The following is a 19,541-nucleotide window of genomic DNA, read 5'->3' on the forward strand; positions in this document are numbered from 1 at the left end:
CGAAACTAGATCGCGTTGCACAAGACGCAATCAGGAGGGGAAAAAAAAAGATCGCTGCGGGGAACAATTGCATTGTGGCCCCTCGTTGCTCTTGGGACCTACATTTCCCGGGCCCCCGATTTCTCAGCGCGACCGACAATGTTCTTAAATTCTCGGAAGTTTCTGATGGATTATCATTTAAACGAGCATTGAATTACATCGGGTGGCCATGAACAATCAAGATTATAATTTTCTTTTATAGATTAAATCATAAGAATATTCGTAATTTTTATTATTGAGCCCAGAGTCTTTATTCTTGGCTCATTAAACGCGATGTTTATAGATTTAATTAACCACGACTTTAGCTATTCTTCGAGATATCTTCGAGAGGTATTCTCGGTTCTCATTATCGTCGTCGTTCGTCAGCGATACGTGTTGCTTTCCTTGCAACGTTTGCCCATTAACCGATAAAACGAATGCAACGGCGTCGCAGGGGATGACCTAGATTTTCCAGAGTTTCCTTGCGCGACCGTTTACCTCGGTGTACATCGGTAATGCGGGATCGTTTGGAGCACAGCTCGAAGAGCAGGACTCTCTCGCATGCTCTATGGCGTGGGAACGCACCGTAGTCGTGTATAAATTCGCTCTAGCAAGGCACACAGTTCGCGAGATCGGAGCGGGAGGAGGGAGACTGAAAAAGACAGAGAAAAAGAGGGAGAAAGAGAGAGAGGAGAGTACGGCGCGCCGGGCGCGCGTGTACGACGCCGAGCGGTATGAGCAACGCTTGCTCGCTTGCTCTCTTGCGCAACTTCTTTTCCGCGCTCGCTTATCCCGCAACGGCGCACCACAACGCACTGTACCAAATTAATACAGTGTAGCCGTGCGGCAGCGAGCCGCGCTCGGCTAAATGCCAACAACGCGAGCCCGCGCGCAACAATTGATCGCAGCCGCGCCGCGCCGCTCTGCGCTCCCGGATGTCCGAGCGCCCGAGTGTCGTTCCTCTAACCGGTCGCGGAACGTTGCGCCTGCGCCATCAATTGTTGGTGCCATCGTCCAAAAAAAAGAATCAGACTGAAAAACATTGGGGAATTTCGTACCATTGTTATTTACCGTTCGCATTGTTCGAAAATTAAGCTGGGATTTTAAGAAGAGCACTAGAAATATTGCGATTAATATATTCATTCTAAATTTTCATTCATTATATTTCATTCAATATATTCATTCTAAATATTCATTCATACTAAATTTTATACAAAATCTAAATAGTTTTAAATTGAGGAGCACGATATTTTACGAACAAATATCGAATTGAATTTTCTTCCATTCTCTCTTTTAATTTATGTGGGTTTATTTGTGTGTATGAATTTATTTTGATGTGTAACTAATATCTTGGTATAAAATATAAACGTTAAAAGTCACACCTAACAATTTACACTAAAAATCAGCAGAGATTTGAACCAGACATGAGTATCGCGTTAAAACAGCACCATTTCTTCCTTCCAGGTAGTCTGTGGAATTCGAGGATGCGGTGGCGAATGGGGCGGAGTCGAGGGCGCTGCGTTTGATACCCAATTCATACCGACGTCGGCATCGTCCAGTGGGCTTCAACGACTTTACTGAGATCGAGTAGAGCGGGTACCGGCAACAACGAGTACAACGAGCGCCGCCATATCATTTCCATGGACTTGACGGAGGCTTTCGCCCCGGGAGGTGGCGGCGAGGATCTGCCGAAGACGGACTTCTTCGACTTCGTCGTGTCGCCGCCGCCGCACTGCGCCACGACCGACGGCGTCGTCTCCGATGAGGAGAGTTTCCTGCATCGCGGTGCCGGTGGCTGCCGCACTATGGGCGGTTACCTTCCGACCCACGACGACCACGAGAGCTCGCACGGCAGTTCACCCTTTATCAAGGAGACCAACAACAACACGCTGACAGCACTGCCGCCCGTCTCGACCATCACCGGTTCGTTGAGCCATCACCATCAGCATCATCACGTGCATCACCAGGTGCGTTCACAACATGGAAACGTTCCGACCAGCGACACCACTGCCATGGATCAATCCGAGTGCGATTATTGGGGCCAGGAGGACGAGAGTAAGGAGCAGACGTGTAACATTCTATTGGAAGATCTCAATAAATACTGCTGGTCCTCAAACGCGCACACCAACGACAGTGTCATTCATCCGGCGGCCGGCGGACCCAACGATCATCATCAGGCCGTTAGTTCGGGCCGTACGGGTTGCGCCGCCAACGATCGACAGAACACGGACGGTGCCATTTATACTCTAACGGTGCTGAACAACGAGGCAAACTCGATGGACGCGTTGGATTGCTGCAAGAGCCCGGCGCCCGCGTCCGGCGACTCCTGGTCTCTGCGGCCCAACCTCGACCTAGACGCCATTCTGAGCATGGAGCCGTCCTCCGGCGAGCAGGATCACGAGCAAGCTAGTGGCGAGGTGTCCAGGAGCGTTAACGAAAGGTTTCACGGATCGGATGGTCACGGTTTTACTGTGCCCTCATCGCAATACGCCACCGACGATAGCGGATTCGTCGAGAGCAAAGAGTTGTGCGCGCGAGCGTCCTCGGCCAACTGTTCCGGCGACAACAATAACGATTGGAAGCTGTCGGATCAGAATTTGCAGGAAGTCGCAGCAGCGGCGGCGGCTGCGGTCGCCGTTGGTGCCGGGGATTCCGCCGAAAGTCTCCTGAGAAGCGCTCTTCAGGGTAAATTGTACACCGGACCGACCCAATCGGTTTCCTCGTCCTCGCCGTCCTCGCAGGCGTCCACCATCTCGATGCCGGTTTCGGGAACCGCGGGTCTAATGGTATCCGATCAGCAGCAGCAGCAACAGCAACAGCAACAGCAGCAGCAGCAGGAAGACTCTATGCAGGCTTGTACCGATGAAGATTTGCTGCTCTCGCAGCTGGATCAGACGACCTATCGACCGGGCGATTATGAGAAGCTTAAAAGCATCGCGAATGAAGTAGTAGAATCGTACTGCAGCCTCGAGCCGGTTTGTAACGTGTCGGCGACCACTACAGTAATGTATACATTAGATCCCGCAAGTGGAAGTCTGGGTACCATAACGTTACCGGCCGATCTGGGCCAGGTGAGCACTGTGACAGTAGTTACGGCTGCGCAGCAAGACGTTTTACAACAACAATCCGCTCAACGAACTGACGTGGATCAGCAACAACAGCAGCAACAGTCGGGTCAGTTGCAGCTGACTTCTGGCCGGGTAGGAGTTACCTCTAAGCCGCCGAAGAAATATGTCAGGCGCGCTAATCGCAATAACAACAACGCCAATGGTGCCAGTAACGGTAGCGCCGGCACGGAGACTAGCAATGCGAGTCAGCAGCAGACTGGCGGTTCCGGCGGCTCGCCCGGTAGCGTTCAGCGCAAGGAACGTTCCCTGCATTACTGCAGCATCTGCAGCAAAGGCTTCAAGGACAAGTATAGCGTGAACGTGCACATCCGGACGCACACCGGCGAGAAGCCGTTTGCCTGCTCGCTCTGCGGCAAGAGCTTCCGACAGAAAGCCCACCTGGCCAAGCACTATCAGACCCACGTGACTCAGAAGCCCGCCAATATCCAGCAGACTACTTCCGGAAGCGGTGGAAACAACGGAAATACCAGTCCGACGGCGGAGACTAACGCGACCGCTACGTCCCCCGCCATCGCCAGCAGGACCCAGGTCGCTGTAGACCCGACGGGAACTGCCTGTAGTCCCCCCAGTTAGTTCGCAGGACACGGACACGGCACGACGTCAAGCGCGGACGCACCGTCGTCCACGTTTTCTTTTTTATTTCTCTCGGAAAAGATGGCGGCTGAAGCTGGTCTCCGCTTTCTTTTTATTCTCCATTTTTTTTTATATGAGCATGATTTTCTTTCCATAATAGAAACGCCGAGCCGAGCTTGCGAGAAAGAGCGAACCATGACGAGCGCATTAGATAAGCGTATCGTGTACAGGGTGTTCAGAAAATTCACATACTTTTGAAAAGTAATTTTTTTGAAGAATTGTTGATATATCTAATTTCAGCTATTTAAACCGGACTTGAATTATATTTAATTATAATAGTAATAAGCTGATTAAATCATTCATTTGCCTAAATTGTCATTTAGGTTAACATAAATAACTTTACTTAGTTATTTTCAATCTAATTTCTCGAGTTTTTCAAGTCGATTTAATTAAAGTTCACTCAGTTACTTGAATTAGTTCTCGAATTAACTTAATTGATTCCTAAATCAGATTGAATCGTTATGTTGCAAAAAATAATTTCTTTATACAAAAGTAGGAGTATTCTGTGACACTCTGTATGCTAACGGGAAATTGATTAAGTTTTGCATGGCGAAACTACGCGACCGAAGGGTTGTTAATTAAAAAATTAATTAAGAACTTTGCGAGATTATCTATCCTAACGGTGACAGTTCCGTCGCCGGTTTCTGTATTACTTATTAATTATGGACGGCCAAGAGGAGCTAATCGCTTCTCTTGTACTAACATGACACCCGTGAAATTGTTGTTCCTACGATCATTCAATTACCATTAATGACGATAATGACAGAGACAATGACAACGGCGACGATGACGACGACGAGGACAGAATGATATATGAATGTTTATAGGCTAATTGACGATTTATTATATTTAATAGCCACGAGATATTAACGTTGAAAATGTTTTATAAAATAAATTTTTTATATATGTATAATTATGTACGTGATGTTCCATAACTACCGGATTTTCTTAATCAAAGCTTTTTCGACAATGGAAGAATAATTTTCCTTTAATGAAAATATTGAAGATCATTATTTATTTCCCGTCAATTCTATGTTGCATGTTTCTTTTTGTAATTTATCTAGAAATAAAAACTTTATCAAAATTAACTGTGAGATTAAAACTGAGATTAAACGACAGATGCTTCGATATTTTCGTTAAAGAAAAATCAATTTCCAAATCGACCTAAGAGTTAGCGAAGCGGACATCTGGTAGTTCTGAAACATCTCCTGTACACAGAGAGTAGATTAGGCAATAACTTAGAGCGATTAAGTGCAGAGTATCGAGAGGAAGACCCTTTAATAAGTAATTAGTAGCATGAGCTGTGATTTAGGTACATACTCAACGAGCGGTTTAGAGCGAAGCAAACGTAAGATGCGTAAGTGCTATTCTCTCATTGGTACTCCTTTTTTTTTTTAAACTCTCTCTTCTCTCGCGAAATCGCAGCTGAAAAAGGGACCAATCGCGACGACGATTATTTTCAATTATTTTGAACGATTTTATCGAATGCTATATATGCTGCAGAATCGATGGCCGTAAGAGTCGCGTTTGTTTTCCGTCCTTCTTTTTCTTACCTATCTTATTCGCAAAATAAGATCCTTCACGAAAGCATTTTCATTGATATATTAATGTTATAATAATATTACGCTACTTACAATAACGTTACGCGTGTGATAATATAATATTACAATATTGTTGACGTATATATAATTACAAAATTATATATACACTATTTTACTGATATTATAATATTAATATTATACGAGATCCTTTGTTGTTCAGGCAAGTGCCCTACTTACCATAAGTCTGAATATTAATACTAAAGTTTATGAAGTTTTGAATAACACTTTTCAGATAACATTGAATTCTATACTTTTATTTCTTTAATCAAGATTGAAAAGGCAAATATATAATTTTTTTTTAATTTTTAATAGAATTATACTAGCTCTTCAAAGTCAAATTTTTTGTGGAAAAATATGTTGATACAATTATAAAACTTTTGAATATATATTAATTATATGTGCTTATTAATAAAATTATTAAATGAAGGTTTAGGTATATAATAAATTACTATTGATTTACATCGATAACCGACGATTTTTGGTCTAATATAATTATCAAACATTAATAAAATTAAGACAATCATTTACAAAGTAATTTATGCACTTCGCCATTTTGATAAAAGTTAAAAATTAGTGTTTGAATCGTCGAGGCTTTTTGAAACAATTGTCCGTGAAGAGTTAATCCGTAGATAATAAAATTATATCCGTAGATAATAAAATTGCCTTTTATATGTTAATGATACCCAATACTCATACATCATGATATTCACTGCCGTTGTTATTAGCATTAAACCCATCAGTCTTTGATAAAAAAAACAGAAATAATTAGTAATTAATTAATACGCCACCGATTTCAATAATGTAATCAACGCGATTCTTTCGGCTGCGATCTCGAAAGCTGCGACAACGCTTTAATCACGATATAGCATACTTATTTCGGCGAGTGCGACGACCGAGAGACGACGCGCGAGAATCCCCGCGAACACCCTGTAGACACCGTGCTACATTTTCCGCGGGGGCCCGCGACCCCGTAACAACATCATGGAGGTCAGAGTTGCCAAAGGGATCCCTCGGGCTATCGCGAGAGGTTTCGCCTGGTAATTACACGTTGCACCGATATTGCGTTACGTGCGTGCTCATCGCGTATGCGCATGCACACGACCTCATCGCGGGCCGTGTGGTCGCATCGCATCGGGCCAAGTAGCAATAAATTTCACTTCACTTATAATATGGCGATAATTTTATCCGCCGCTCTTGTCGACGATTCGTTATCGGGATAATTAATTACACGGCCGCTGCTACAAAAGTGAGGCGGCTTACGAGAGGTGCATTTAAAAGATGCGACGCGCGTTCTTATCAACGACCTGATTTCAATTTCAGATTTTTTAAAAATCATCTCTCCCCGGAGAGAGTCACGTTATATAAAAATAATACACGCTCATTTTCGTGCAATTAAAAATATCACAAAATTTTGCGAAGAAATTTAAAGAATATCGAGAGAAAAATTCCAATATTTGTTAAAAAATGAAAAAGTTTCGCGTGACTTCGCAGTCGCGGTCGCCTCCCTCGCCGATCCCCGCCGATTCTCGTCCAATTTGCGTAATTAGTCACGTATGTACAACATAATCGAGACTATTCTTCCGCTGACATACTCAATCGACGACGCGAGCGGCAAATGATACTAGAAAACACATCGTCAGGTATTGCAATGTTCAATTAATCATTTGTTAACAAATAGTGCTGTCAAACCCGATATTGCTCAATTTGTTTTAATCACGGATCACACCCTAATAATAATATGGCGATGTCGTAAAATTAACAGAAGTTATATTATATTCGTTATCTTATGCAATTATAGTTGATTCATTAGAAAGAGAAGATAGGAAAAACTATAAAAAATTAATGCTTGTACTCTAATTAAAACATACTTCTACAACAGACTGTCGTAATTATAGCCAGACGTCTAATTTCGATGATTTTACCGTGTTCGATCATATCTTGCCCACTTTCGTGTTTTTAATATTCTAATTAAAAGGAGGAAAGACTTCAAAAGGAGAAATTAAAGACTTGCAGACTTTTTTCTTCCGGATTATAATAATAAATAAATTATAAATTGTAGAATTTTATCTTTGAAGAAACTTTACAATTTATTTTATACTATTTTTTAACTGCTGTTTATAAAAACAATATTTAAGTTAAAAGCTATAGATTTTTTTGTCCGTACTACGTAATATTTGAAATTATAAAATTTGAAAGCGCTATTATTTTCTCTCCGCGGAACTAATGACTCTAAAATTCGTTCTGTATTATTTTTAATTGGTAGACAAAGTAAATTTGATCTCCAACTAAATAGCTTAATTAAAGGGTCAGGTAAACTAGGTCGCACACCGGATCGGTGTAGAGAAGGTGGCCCGCCCGGTTCGCTCGGTTTGTAGGGCACCTCGATATAAGGGCGTTATTACGGCAGCGCCTCATCACGTCTAGGGTACTTAAAGATCGCGATGATGAGAGCGACCTTATAAGGGGTGTTTAAAGTCACCGCCGTCGCAGCATCACCGCCGCGGCTTTCACCAATCCCGTCGAATCAGATTGCGACCCGCCCTAATGCCGCTTCTAATCAACCGCGCGATCGATCCCTCGATCTCGCGATCGCGAAAGGAAAGCGGCATCGTTGCGATTACTTGTAAGCGCGTCTTTGAGAGTTAATGAGCCCGAAGGATCTCGGAATGAAATCCTTTCTCGGCTCTTAGAAATTTTATATTCGTACATCTTTGAAATCGCAAGAGAAGTTTATAAATCGTTAAATTTGTAAATATAAAATATTTTTTTTATCTATTTCCATTTTTTTATTTTTATCACTTTTACACTTTTATCAGCGTTATTCAGCGTTGTTTCAAATATTTTTAATTTCTCTAATCTTATTTTTAATTTAAAAAATGCTTGAGTTACGTTTAATGATTGAATTTTTTCGTTGCTGAAATTTGATGACAGTAAGTTTTTACTATTACAGCCTAAGCGACTGTTTAAGAGCTGCGCACATAAGCTTGTTAACCTTCTGAAGGTAAAACGGAGGTGTGGCACACCCCGTCTTACAACAATGATCTCCATAGATGGAAGATTGCGCGAAAAGAGCAACGCAAAGGTCGCCACGAACGAATCGCGTGACGCAAATGCAGAAGGAAACGAGTTATCGATAGAAAAAGATCGCGAACAATCGTAGGTGGCAATCTTACCATTTTTTTAAATTTAGAGAATTTTACAAAGATAAAAATAATCCGAGAACGTAACAATGATCCAAAATCATTTCTAATAATTTTGTTTTCATTTCTTAACGACACATATTTTTCTTCTTTTATATAAGTCATTTTTTAAAATCGTTGAAAAATTTCGCCATAAAATTGACGATAATTTGACATTATTCGAAAACGAGCATATTTTATGAAAAAATCTCTTCCTGTTTATTTTAAGCGCAATATCGTAATATTATTTATTTCCTGACAATGTGTGTCGAAACAGCCGCTTCGTCGCGATAGCATCACGTAAGAGAATACTCATCGGAGTCTACGGATCCTCGGTTCCTCTTTACTCGAGAATCCATGTGATCGCCGATATCTTTCCCTATATTCGAGATACGTTCTTAAATTTATGTTACTTTCTTCTCTCAGCCTATACTTTGCCTAGCATGTACGTACGTAAAGCTAATCCTAGGAATAACGTGGCGGCTGTACAGCCCGTTAAGGATACGAATCCGAATCCTGAGGTTACCATGGTAACGAGAATGTAAATGTAGAAGGCGTCCTTTTTTCCCCCACTTTTTTTTAATGCGATGCAATAATACTCAAAGCGGTCGAGGGCCGCGCGATGAAAAAAATATAGATTAATTTCCGAAGAGATGTAAACGCGCGCATTTAGCTAAAGTGTGGCTGTTTTATCTTCGTCTCAATCGTGAATCAAAATTAGAGCCGAAGAATTCCATTTTAGCTGTAAATGCGCGCGGAAAATGCAAATCTTTATACCCCGAAGTTAATAAAATATATTATATATTATACATATATATATATATAGGATAATCACATGCAAACGAAAAATATTTCAACGACAAATTTTTGAAAATATTTCAATTAAAATATTTTCGATTTAAAGTAAATAAAATTTTAATATAAAATTATTTGATATTTAAATGCCTTTAATATTTCAATTATTTAAAAGATTTTCTACTGTACATTTGGAATCTTTAATATGTATAAAATAATTATAAATATGTTTCTTTTGATTTTAAAGCCTCATGTATTAAAATCTTAAAATAAAATTTATGATCAGGTAAAATCGACTTTAAACTTAAAAATCTGTCGTTGAGACAGTTTTCGGTATGTGCAGTGATACCTTGTATGCGCGTCGGCCTACCCAGTACAAAAGCAGATCGTTATGATATTTTATTATATCACGGATTATTGTGTTATGTGAGTAATTACATTTTATGTGAATAATTACACTTGTTGTTAACGAAGTCGTAATATATATATTATATATAATACATGTTTCTCTCTATACGTAAAGCTACGCAAATATATATGGTTTTATATATATGTATATGTATAGCAATACGTACCCACGTGCGTTATGTCGATATCATTTTCACAATGTTGTATCGCTCTTTCCCTCCCCAATTCTTTTTTAAAGATCCACATATAAGGCTCGTTTTGAAAATCTAATGTAAGGCCCCACCCGTTGTGTTTTATAGTTTATAATAATAACACGGATTGTTCAAGTTTCTCTCCTAATTTCAGCAATCGTCAAGATCTACGAGACGATCGACACGATTTATATCGAGAGTAAATTGCTGAGTGCAATACTTGTGTTGTGTACAGTGAATGAAATGTCTTCGTCTAATTTATCGTCGACGAGAATATTTAACTAATATAGATATTAGAGAGAATGACATTTTTAATAACAATAATAAAAAAAAGAAACTTCCGTCGCAAACTCTCCGAACTCGCCCGAAGAGCCGAACGAATTGAGAAAGTGGCGCCGATTAATTACGGGACACTGTGTATAACCGTGTGGAATTGCAGGCGATTCGAAGGCAAGGATCGTTCGTTTCTCTAACTTATGGATTAATTAATGAATTAATTAATGTCCACCCGACTTCGGTATATAATCGCTCTCTATTCTTGCTAGGTTATCTTTTAACATCTTAGAGAAATGGCGAAAAAAATTCTGAACCTACGTGAGGAGAAAAAAAAATACACCTTCGTGTATCGTCCCTCGGTAGGATATGTACTCTTCGCCGTTTGCTCACGAGTTGTACAATGATTGAAATAGTTTTTGAATGGCGGACCAGCTGGCATAGCAATTTAGAGATTTAGACGCGAAGACGAAGAAATGTACCTATTATTTTTGTACTTAGTTTTAATAAAGGTTTATATGCTTTTTTATAAAAAAAGACAATGAAGAGACGCATGTGACGCCTGATGTTTAATTCGACTGCATTCGAAATGTCTTCGACTTCTAACTAAATAATCGAGAAATTAAGAGTATCAGTATTTTTATACTTCATCATTGAATTTTCATGGATAAATACTTGATTATAAAATTTTCGGAACAATCAAAACAAAATAGTTTTAGAATCTTCATATTTTTGTTCTTATCGAATAAATTTTCGTGAACAAATGAGTGAATCGATAAAATGAATTAAACGAACAATGACTAGATATGATGCAAACATTTTTATTTATATCAAAGAAATTGTTCGCGTCAGATATCGAGTGCTTTTAGAATATTTTGTGCTTCCCCTATAATTTAATTAAGTCAATAGATAATAATCAAACTTAGAGGATGCAATTTCACCGTTATATTTCTCGAGCAATAAACGATTATATCAACAATTAGCATAATAGCAAAGTTGACTCACCGAACTGCAATCAACCGCATCACCGAGGTTTCCCGGATCAGCTCGTCCCCAGAGGTTATCCTCTTCTCCTCGGAACTGGAAACAGCAATAACGATTATATCAACAAATTTCTATTTATATCAAAGAAATTGTTCGCGTCAGATACCCTCGAGTGCTTTAATTAGAATATTTTGTGCTTCCCCTGTACTATAATTTAATTAAGTCGATAGATAATAACCAAACTTGGGGGATGCAATTTCACCGTTATATCTCTCGAGCAATAAACGATTATGTCAACAATTAGCATAATAGCCAAGTTGACTCACCGAACTGCAATCAGCCGCATCACCGAGGTGTCCCGGATCGGCTCGTCCCCAGGTGATCCTCTTCTCCTCGGAACTGGAAACAGCTCGAAGAAGATACACTCGCGCACACGATCGATTAACAACCCGATTTTGTACATACTCTCAAGCACAATTTTTACTCCTTTCTCCCTTCAACGTGAATGATTCACGAAAAACACAACAATCGCGGACCGCCCCCGCCCGCCTCCGCCGTTCGCGCGTAATGGCGGACCGCTGGTGCTACCTGGCGGCGAGAGATTCAAACACGACGATACTTGGGTGATTGTTTATCGCAAAATTCGAAGTATTTCGAGTACTTCGGCATCACCGACAAGTCATTGTGATTAAAATAATGACTGGCAATAGAATACGCACTCGGCGCAGCTGATAAATAACAGTGATTTTAGCGGCGTGTGCGTATCTGCAGGCGTGCGCTTGGTCGCGCTTTCCGAAAGAAAAGCTCGAAGAGCGCGTGAAGCGCAGAGAGTTCCGATTTCGGGAAGAATTATGAGCCCCCATCAATGAAATCCGCGTACTGTCACGACCGTACGTGATATATCGCGATACGCGCGATCTGTCGCTTCACGAGAGACGACTCACGCGACACTTTTCGCGCGTGAGAATCGCGCGCGGACAGTAACGATCGCGAGAAACGCGGAGCGATTGAAACGCGATCCGCCATACCGCAATTGGCGCGACTGAATGAAGTTGGCCGCACGCAGCCGCCGCACAGGCCGCACTCCGCAGGGCGGCCGCGCGATTTTCGAAATATCGAAACTATCGAAATTACTCTTCAATCGCAGCAATCATTTAATCTGGAATTAAAATTCGAAATTGTATCCATCAGTGGAATATGCCAGAAGTATGATCAGAGTAATAAATCGTAATAATTTGCACCAAAAATATATCACACGTTAACAATAATATTGAAGCGCAACGAAACTCGAAATTTAACTTATCGTTATTTAAATGTAAAAAATAATCGCGTAATAACATCGAACATTTGAAACGTTCAAGACTGCAATGTAATAATTTAATCACCAAGATTCGTTAAGATAATTCTTTTTGTGGGAGGTGAGATATATTTGTGGCTTTTAGCATTTAAAATAATTTATTTATCAATATGAACAAGGTGTTATGCAGTAGACATTATCGACGAATCACGGCCAATTGTCGTTATTAACAATCAATCACATTCACGATTACAATGCACGTGCTCGCACGAGTTTTACTTTCGTAGATTCACGTGTAAATTATTGCGTATTAATGTTAACAAGAACACATGTACTACTATGCATCGTCGATAATCCATCCGAAAAGCTAGAATACAAAATATCTCTCGAATTTCGTTTATATTTGCAAATCCAATTAGATCCGCGCATTTAAAAAATACCATTCGTGAAATCACGAGAAATTCCCACTCATAGTCTAATGTACAGAATAAGTCGATAGAAAACAGAATTGTTGAACGGTTTCCTTAAAAAAAAATTCTTTTTTAAAGAACGTTTTGCTTCCATGACTCATTCTGCATAATTTGCGACAAAATCATTTACGGTACATGGAAAACCGTTCTTCATTTATATTATCGCGATTTGATTTCATTATTTGTAACAAGTTTCATTAGCATGACTTTTTTATATAATAATCCTGTCAATCTGCTACAATTTTCTGTAATTAGATAAATAGAAAAAATAAAGGCTATATATAGCGATGTGTTTTTCCGTTTTCGAGATTTTGATTAGATATGCCTTTTGGCGGATTGAATATTTCGAATGACTCGCATTAATTAAATCTGCATAGTAGGTGAGAAGTTCCGTTAAGTATACAGTGTAAAATATTGTCAGTGGACGGGTCATAAATCGTTGAAGACTGTTGCTTTTGGCAGCTCAATTAGATTGATTCAGGACACCGGTAATACGCAATGAAACTCCGAGTGTCAAAAATTATGAATATTTGCAGAGATATAAGTGCATACAGAAAGATTTAAATTGACTTAATACATTGCTCTAACAACGAAAGAAAAAAAAAGAACTATCGACAAATGTATATCGCGCGACGATGAAAATTATAGGGGAAACCATGTCGTAAATTTCTCTTTTTCGCAATTTCATCCAAAATTAGGTTTCTCTCGCGGCACGCATAAATAATCAGCTCCGATTCGAGCCCCAAATATATTTTATTGTATTTACAAATCACAATTATATTTATTAATTATAAAAAAATTCCAAAAGGCATTTCATTGTTTGGAAAACAGATCGTCTTGAGTACCCGTTCTTTAGTACAGAGTATAAAAATCGCGTGGGACACTTTGCGTTGGGGATGTCCTGAAAGTGGCCCGGAGAAAGGCGATCCTGCGAGGGAAAAGGCGTGGAGAATGGCGTGCAAGAAAAATATATTTTTTTTTTATTGGATAGAGAATAGGTAGGATAGTACTTGGACGATCGTGCTCGCGGCCGATTGAGCGAAGTATCGAATGACTTGAATCGGATCCGACATGCACGGATACGTCGTCATTTGGCCCGCTAAAGCGATTGCAATAGACGAACGCAGTAATAATATAGCGCGGTATCAGCACTTTGTATCGCGCGGAGGAGACGCACGAATTTCGCGCGGTTTCGAACTCTAAGAGAGCATCTTATCCTCGGGGATGGTCGGGCTGGTGACCGACGGTGCCGCGGACGAGCGCCTCATTGCCTCGGACTCCCGAAGAGCCTCGTCGAAGCTCTGCGTCGAACCGGATCTCGAAGGCACGACTTTCGTCTGCGAAAAGAGAAAAAAAAAGGTTTGAAATTATTGAATAAAATGTCAAAAAAAAAAAAAATCACGATTTTATAAATTAGTAATTCAAAAGCACACAAATTTTTTCCAATATGCAATAAAATTTAAGCTATTTTATTTGATTCATCTAGTTTGTGATATAAAATATTGGAAATTTCAAAGCGCACGCGTTCAACATGTCTAGCAAATTATAAAATAGTTCATTTGAAGATTAATTTAATACGAATATTTTATTTAGTAAAATGAATCCGATTTAACTTTAGTTACCTTGATGTTCTCGCAGGCAGATCCAACCCTTTCCTCCAGCGATCGGAAGCTGTCGGAATTACGCATCTGACCCAATTTCATGGTAATGCCACTACCAAAACCACCCAAAATACTCGTCGTCTTCTCAGCCGTAGACTTGAGTACAGACTCTGTTTTTTGGTATCTAATACGACAAAAAAGCGAATATTTATTATTAAAACAGTAAAAGTTACTAATCTTTAATATAGATTCTCCATAAAAACTACATGAATTAATTTTTAATTCAACATAAAGCTCTTAGATATTAGATAAAGTCAGTGTTTGCTGTGTTAAATTTTGTTTAAGCGAGTATAGCAGCGATTCGTCGGTGATTAAAATTATGAAAATTAAGATGCCAACAAATACAAGTTGTCTCCAAAGCAAATTTGCCAAATTTTTTGTTTGTTTCAAAGATGAATATACTGCCAAAGTTTGATGACCTGTTTCAAAGACACTCTATAAACGTCTATTGTTAATACAACACAAAATACTGTTACAAAACGTGGATCGCGAGGCGGGGGGGAAATGAGACACTGTGCGTACTTACAAACTGTTCGCGGAGATTGTCCTGGTTAAACGACCGAATGTCTCGCCGACGTTCTGATAACTGAATGAGAACCCAACCAAAAGTGAAAAAAATCAATGCTTCTACGTGTATCTGAAGAGTAGAAGTGGAGTATCGACATAGAAAAAAAGTGATTCCTGCCGTCGCTTCGTAAGGAATGAAAACGAAGAGACGAGAAATGAAAAAGACGAATGAAAATCAGAAAAATAAAAACATGAGTTTTGGAAAACGCGGTTCTCGTTTTTCGAAGATCGTTAAATATTTTGTTAACATGCGATGAAATATTTCGCAAGTTTAAAGGTGATCCTGTTATGAAATTTACTTATCCACTTCTCCTTCATACATAAAATGTGGCAGATTGCAGAGAGTATGTGTAGAGTATATGTGTTATATATACAGAATATATGTACAGAGACATGCGAAAAAAGCGAAGCTATAGCAGCATACGTACACGTGGCTTTCCTTAACATTCTTGATACCCTGATTGACATCGTCGGTGAGCTCCTTCCAGACGCTAATGCCAAGCTTCCTCTTCAGATCCTGCGAAACCTTGATCTTGTTGGCGAGAACGTGTCTCAGAGTATTTATTTCTTCTTCAATCTGAAATAAAATTCCATTATTTTCCGTTCTCGGGTCTTTCCTTGGGTCTTTTCGTTGAGACCTACCTTTGTTAATTCAGCGCTCCATTTGGCCCTTTGCTGTTCCTGTTCCTCTAAGGAAAGTCCTTGAAGCTCGTTCGCCATGTTATCCGATGACGGCGACAGAGAGCCGGCCGAGTGGAGCGAGGCGTCTTCACCTGGAACAAAAGGGAAGGAAGAAAATTAATCGTGAGGCATACGATAGCATGACGGTCACGCTGACTGCTCGGAGGATCACTTTTCTCACTAGCAGGTTACAATTTAATATGGATTATTATGTTACATGTGGAAAGATAACGTTTATATTCTACCTAAATTATAATAATTCTCTGTAGAACAAGTAAAATAAAAGAATTATTACGATATCAAGTTAAAAATTAAAATTAAAAATTAAAACTCGAGATTACAACACTAAAATCAGAAATTAAAATCAAATACATAATTAAATTAGGCAGAAGGATACCTTATCATGTCTAGGTTTTCAAAGTAAATAAAATTTATCTAATGATTGTGTGTTTTGATCTACAAAATACGAACATGAAAAGAGAAATGCGATCGATTGTAATTTATAAATTATTCTTAGAGAATTGCTTAAGTTTTCAACGAACAATTCCAATTGTTTCGTTAATTTCGTCAGATTGCGGAGGAATGCGCAGAGTTCTGCAGTTTCAACAGAGCGAAACATCGTCCTAGAAAAATTAAAAGTATGTTTTCACGTCGCCGTACTCGATAGCGATTCTATGATCCTTTTTCGTATACTTTCACGTGTCAAGAAGAAATAAATCAACGAGAAGTTGCTAGACGTAACCGCGAAATTTCTCACGTGAAAGTACACAATTATTATGTTAGAAATTAAATGTCTCTATGCAAATTTAAGCACTTGCGAATCTAGAAATTTATTTAATATTTTGATATCAATATTTTTGAGACCCCCCTAAACAACATCATCAAACGATTTAAACTTGATAACCACTTTGATTAAAGTTAAAAGTTAAAAAATAACATTTTGTCGCCTATTTTTATTTCTTATTCAATATGAAATTCGTTCACTTTTAATTGTTAAATTTTTTAAACAATAAATCCATCGTAATATTTCATTAATACTTTGAAAACACTATCATTATTCACGAATGAATAATTTGACAATCGCCCCGATTTCCTTAAGAAATTTAGCAAAATCCGTAACGACTTCTTTATCGTAAATTACGAATGTAAAAGCGGCGAAGCGATTTCTCTTCTCTTCCCTCAGCACCTTTTATTAACTCGAGGAATTTCTTGTAGTTCTGACTGTTGCTGATCTTGGCGAGGTAGGGTTTGGAGAAGTCCTGGAAGATCACGCGAATCGATCGCTTCTTCTTTTTCTTGCGGCCGTCATGTGACTCTCCCTGCAGGAATTCCGTCTCGACAGACAGGTTGCCGTCGTCCACAACGATCTCGTCGATCTCGCCGTTGGAGTCGCGCCAGCAGTGGACCACTAGCTCGTCCACCTCTTCGTCGTCGAGTTCGTCGATGTCGTCGAAACTCGGTGTCGTTGTCAGCTTTGAGTAATATGCATCCTCCTCGTATTCTAGCGATTCGAATTCACGTTCGTTCTCGCTTGGACAATTCTCTTCGCTATGCTCCTGGCAAACTTTCCCGCGCGATTGGGTAGTTGCTGGATTTACAGATTGTTCAGGATTCGCCATGTTGTTTTTCATGGTCCTCCTCCGGGAGATTCGAAAGCTTATCTCAAAATTCGATTCCAAGCTCTTGATTCGATACGTGCCACAAAAGTTTGATGAGGAAGATAAATTTCAAAATAGAGTACTCCAGTACTGATTTTCGTAATTTTCTTTAAGATAAACTTTTCGTTTAAATTCTCTATAATTTTCAAGAAGAATATGAGTCAAAAAGTTTGTTGAAAGTTTCAGAAATAATAACTAATGTCTCTAAATCTACAAATTAGAAACAACTGCTTTCTTTAGTTCTCATGAAAATCATATGGCTATTAAAATTATTGTTTTAATTAAAAATTTAATTAAAAATTATTGAACAAAAAAAGATCTTCGATTGAAGGATCTATAGATTTGACATCATGTTGTTCTTCAGTCTCTTTTAACATTATTTATCAGCTAGCTAGTTCGATATCTTGCTTTCTCTTCAAAATCTTGCTTTAAAAAATTAACTTCAAAGTTGACTTTCTACTGCAAAATTATTTTGCTTCAGTATTCTCTTTAGAGATATATATCTTATAAGTAAAGGTTCATCTGTGATTTTTAGCATATGTTGCATTGATTTTAATATTGCATATGTTGTATCAATCACAATAAAATATCAACATAATCCAATATTAAAAATAAAGAAGTTACCATCGAGAATTAAAAATTACAGAGGCGTGTCTCTTCTCACACAATCTCGACGGAAATTGAGAGATTCGATGGTTATCACAATCAATTTACAATATATTTAATCGCTCACGTCTCACTGAGAACCAGCAAAGATATTTGCAAATCACGCAGAAGCAATAACTTAAAAGTTTGCGCGATCAGATTTCCTTCCAACGGGATCGATTTCCAGATCTACGTCGCGATGCATGATTTAACGACTAATGTAATCCGTGCATTTGTGATGGTTCACAAAACGCGACCACGTGGACTAACGTGTACACACGACTAACAGCTGTGCTGCCTTGAGAATGACGCCGATGTTGCCGATCGCGAAGACACCACCACGTTGCGGAGAAATCGAAACGCTGCTCTCGCTCTACCTTAGCAGGAAACAAGGAGAGGGCGAGAGGAAGGGGGGAGACGAATAGAGGGAGAGGGAGAAGAAAAGGAAGGAAAGGAGGGAATAGACAGGTGGCCTTGGCTCTCCATCGAGGAATAGAACTTGATATTGTGTGATTCTATGTAATTCTATGGATTGGAAATTCACAATCAAAAAGAATAAGAGAAAAAAAAGAAAAAATAGAATTCCAGTGTCAGCTTTTAAACGAATTCGCCGCACAAATAAAGAAATATATATATTATTACTATTATTATTAATTAATTAATTTAGCCGAAACGACATCACAATACAGTCATGCTGCTCGATTCTAATTATGATTTTCTCTACGATATATATTCCCGTGCAGCTGTACCGAGTGAGATTTGTTTGAAACTTTACACGTTAATTAAGAGACTCTCGCTAATTCTTGCTAAGCCTTTTACGTCCAATATCTGTTCTCTACGGGGTGTCTTAAAATTACTCCGGTACTCGCGGCGGATTTTAATCCTTTCGCTGCCGTGCGTTTCCGTTCGTTCTATTTAAGTTATTGCGGCGGGCATAAAACAGAAAAAGTAGGCTAAAGATAGTCGTAAAGGGAAAGAGAGAGAAACTAGGCCCGATCCGGCGCTCTGATTGGTTCATCGACCTCCTCGACGGAGTGCTCCGCTTGTTTTTGCGATCGATGATGAAAGCGCGGAAGCGTGGCGAAGATGTATAATAAAAGTTCTTGGAACTTCGCGGAAACCTTCGGCAAACCGGTTTCTATCGATCCGACTCGACGGCAGATTCTTGCCCATACTTAGTGACGTGTGTTTATCGCTAAAAGCGGCCGTCTGAATCGCATTTAACTCAAACATCAGATTGAAACGGAAAGAGAAATAAGAGTCTTGAGAAATCGATTTGTAATTTTAGCACCGATTTAACGAACGTTTAATCTAAAATGTCCCCTCTCTTAATACGTTCCATTAAACTTCCT

At 39.4% G+C, this 19,541-nt stretch overlaps 3 protein-coding genes across 6 annotated transcripts in view; 1 reads left to right on the forward strand and 2 right to left on the reverse strand.

Moving 5' to 3' along the window:
* The window catches only part of LOC105457375, a 51,100-nt gene extending 39,375 nt beyond the window's left edge, over positions 1-11,725 (reverse strand). The window contains exons 1-2 of the mRNA XM_011702002.1: positions 11,537-11,725; positions 11,232-11,306 (exon numbers count right to left, since the gene is read on the reverse strand). Of these exons, the coding sequence (XP_011700304.1) occupies positions 11,232-11,306; positions 11,537-11,673 (212 nt within the window). The 5' untranslated portion in view covers positions 11,674-11,725. The remainder of the gene's footprint in view (positions 1-11,231; positions 11,307-11,536) is intronic.
* On the forward strand, positions 1,659-3,719 carry LOC105457374 (sal-like protein 1). Its single transcript, XM_011702001.1, has one exon. The coding sequence runs from the start codon at positions 1,659-1,661 to the stop codon at positions 3,717-3,719; it is 2,061 nt and encodes a 686-aa protein (XP_011700303.1).
* Positions 11,726-12,646: 921 nt separating the features above from the next.
* LOC105457376 lies at positions 12,647-18,556 on the reverse strand. 4 transcript variants are annotated; one of them, XM_011702005.1, is made up of 7 exons: positions 18,278-18,556; positions 17,073-17,680; positions 15,848-15,978; positions 15,634-15,782; positions 15,165-15,224; positions 14,600-14,762; positions 12,647-14,314 (listed from the first exon to the last, which is right to left on the reverse strand). In XM_011702005.1, exons 2-7 carry the CDS (start codon positions 17,515-17,517, stop codon positions 14,177-14,179), a joined length of 1,086 nt encoding a protein of 361 aa, XP_011700307.1. In that variant the 5' UTR covers positions 17,518-17,680; positions 18,278-18,556; the 3' UTR covers positions 12,647-14,176. The 4 variants fall into 4 exon arrangements, with proteins under 4 accessions (XP_011700307.1, XP_011700306.1, XP_011700305.1 ...); XM_011702004.1 differs by having other exon boundaries at positions 18,169-18,556; XM_011702003.1 differs by having other exon boundaries at positions 17,073-18,556.
* Positions 18,557-19,541: the final 985 nt, after the last annotated feature.

This window comes from Wasmannia auropunctata, unplaced genomic scaffold, assembly GCF_000956235.1.
Source record: "Wasmannia auropunctata unplaced genomic scaffold, wasmannia.A_1.0 LD335244.1, whole genome shotgun sequence".
Classification (NCBI taxonomy): domain Eukaryota; kingdom Metazoa; phylum Arthropoda; class Insecta; order Hymenoptera; family Formicidae; genus Wasmannia; species Wasmannia auropunctata.

Coding starts and splice junctions, on each gene's coding strand:
- LOC105457376 (XM_011702005.1), bottom strand. CDS start 17,517: ATGAAAAACAACATGGCGAATCCTGAACAATCTGTAAATCCAGCAACT. Junction 15,225..15,633: donor AATGTTAAGGAAAGCCACGT/GTACGTATGCTG, acceptor GTTCTCATTCAG/TTATCAGAACGTCGGCGAGA. Junction 14,763..15,164: donor ACAATCTCCGCGAACAGTTT/GTAAGTACGCAC, acceptor TTGTCGTATTAG/ATACCAAAAAACAGAGTCTG.
- LOC105457374 (XM_011702001.1), top strand. CDS start 1,659: ATGGACTTGACGGAGGCTTTCGCCCCGGGAGGTGGCGGCGAGGATCTG.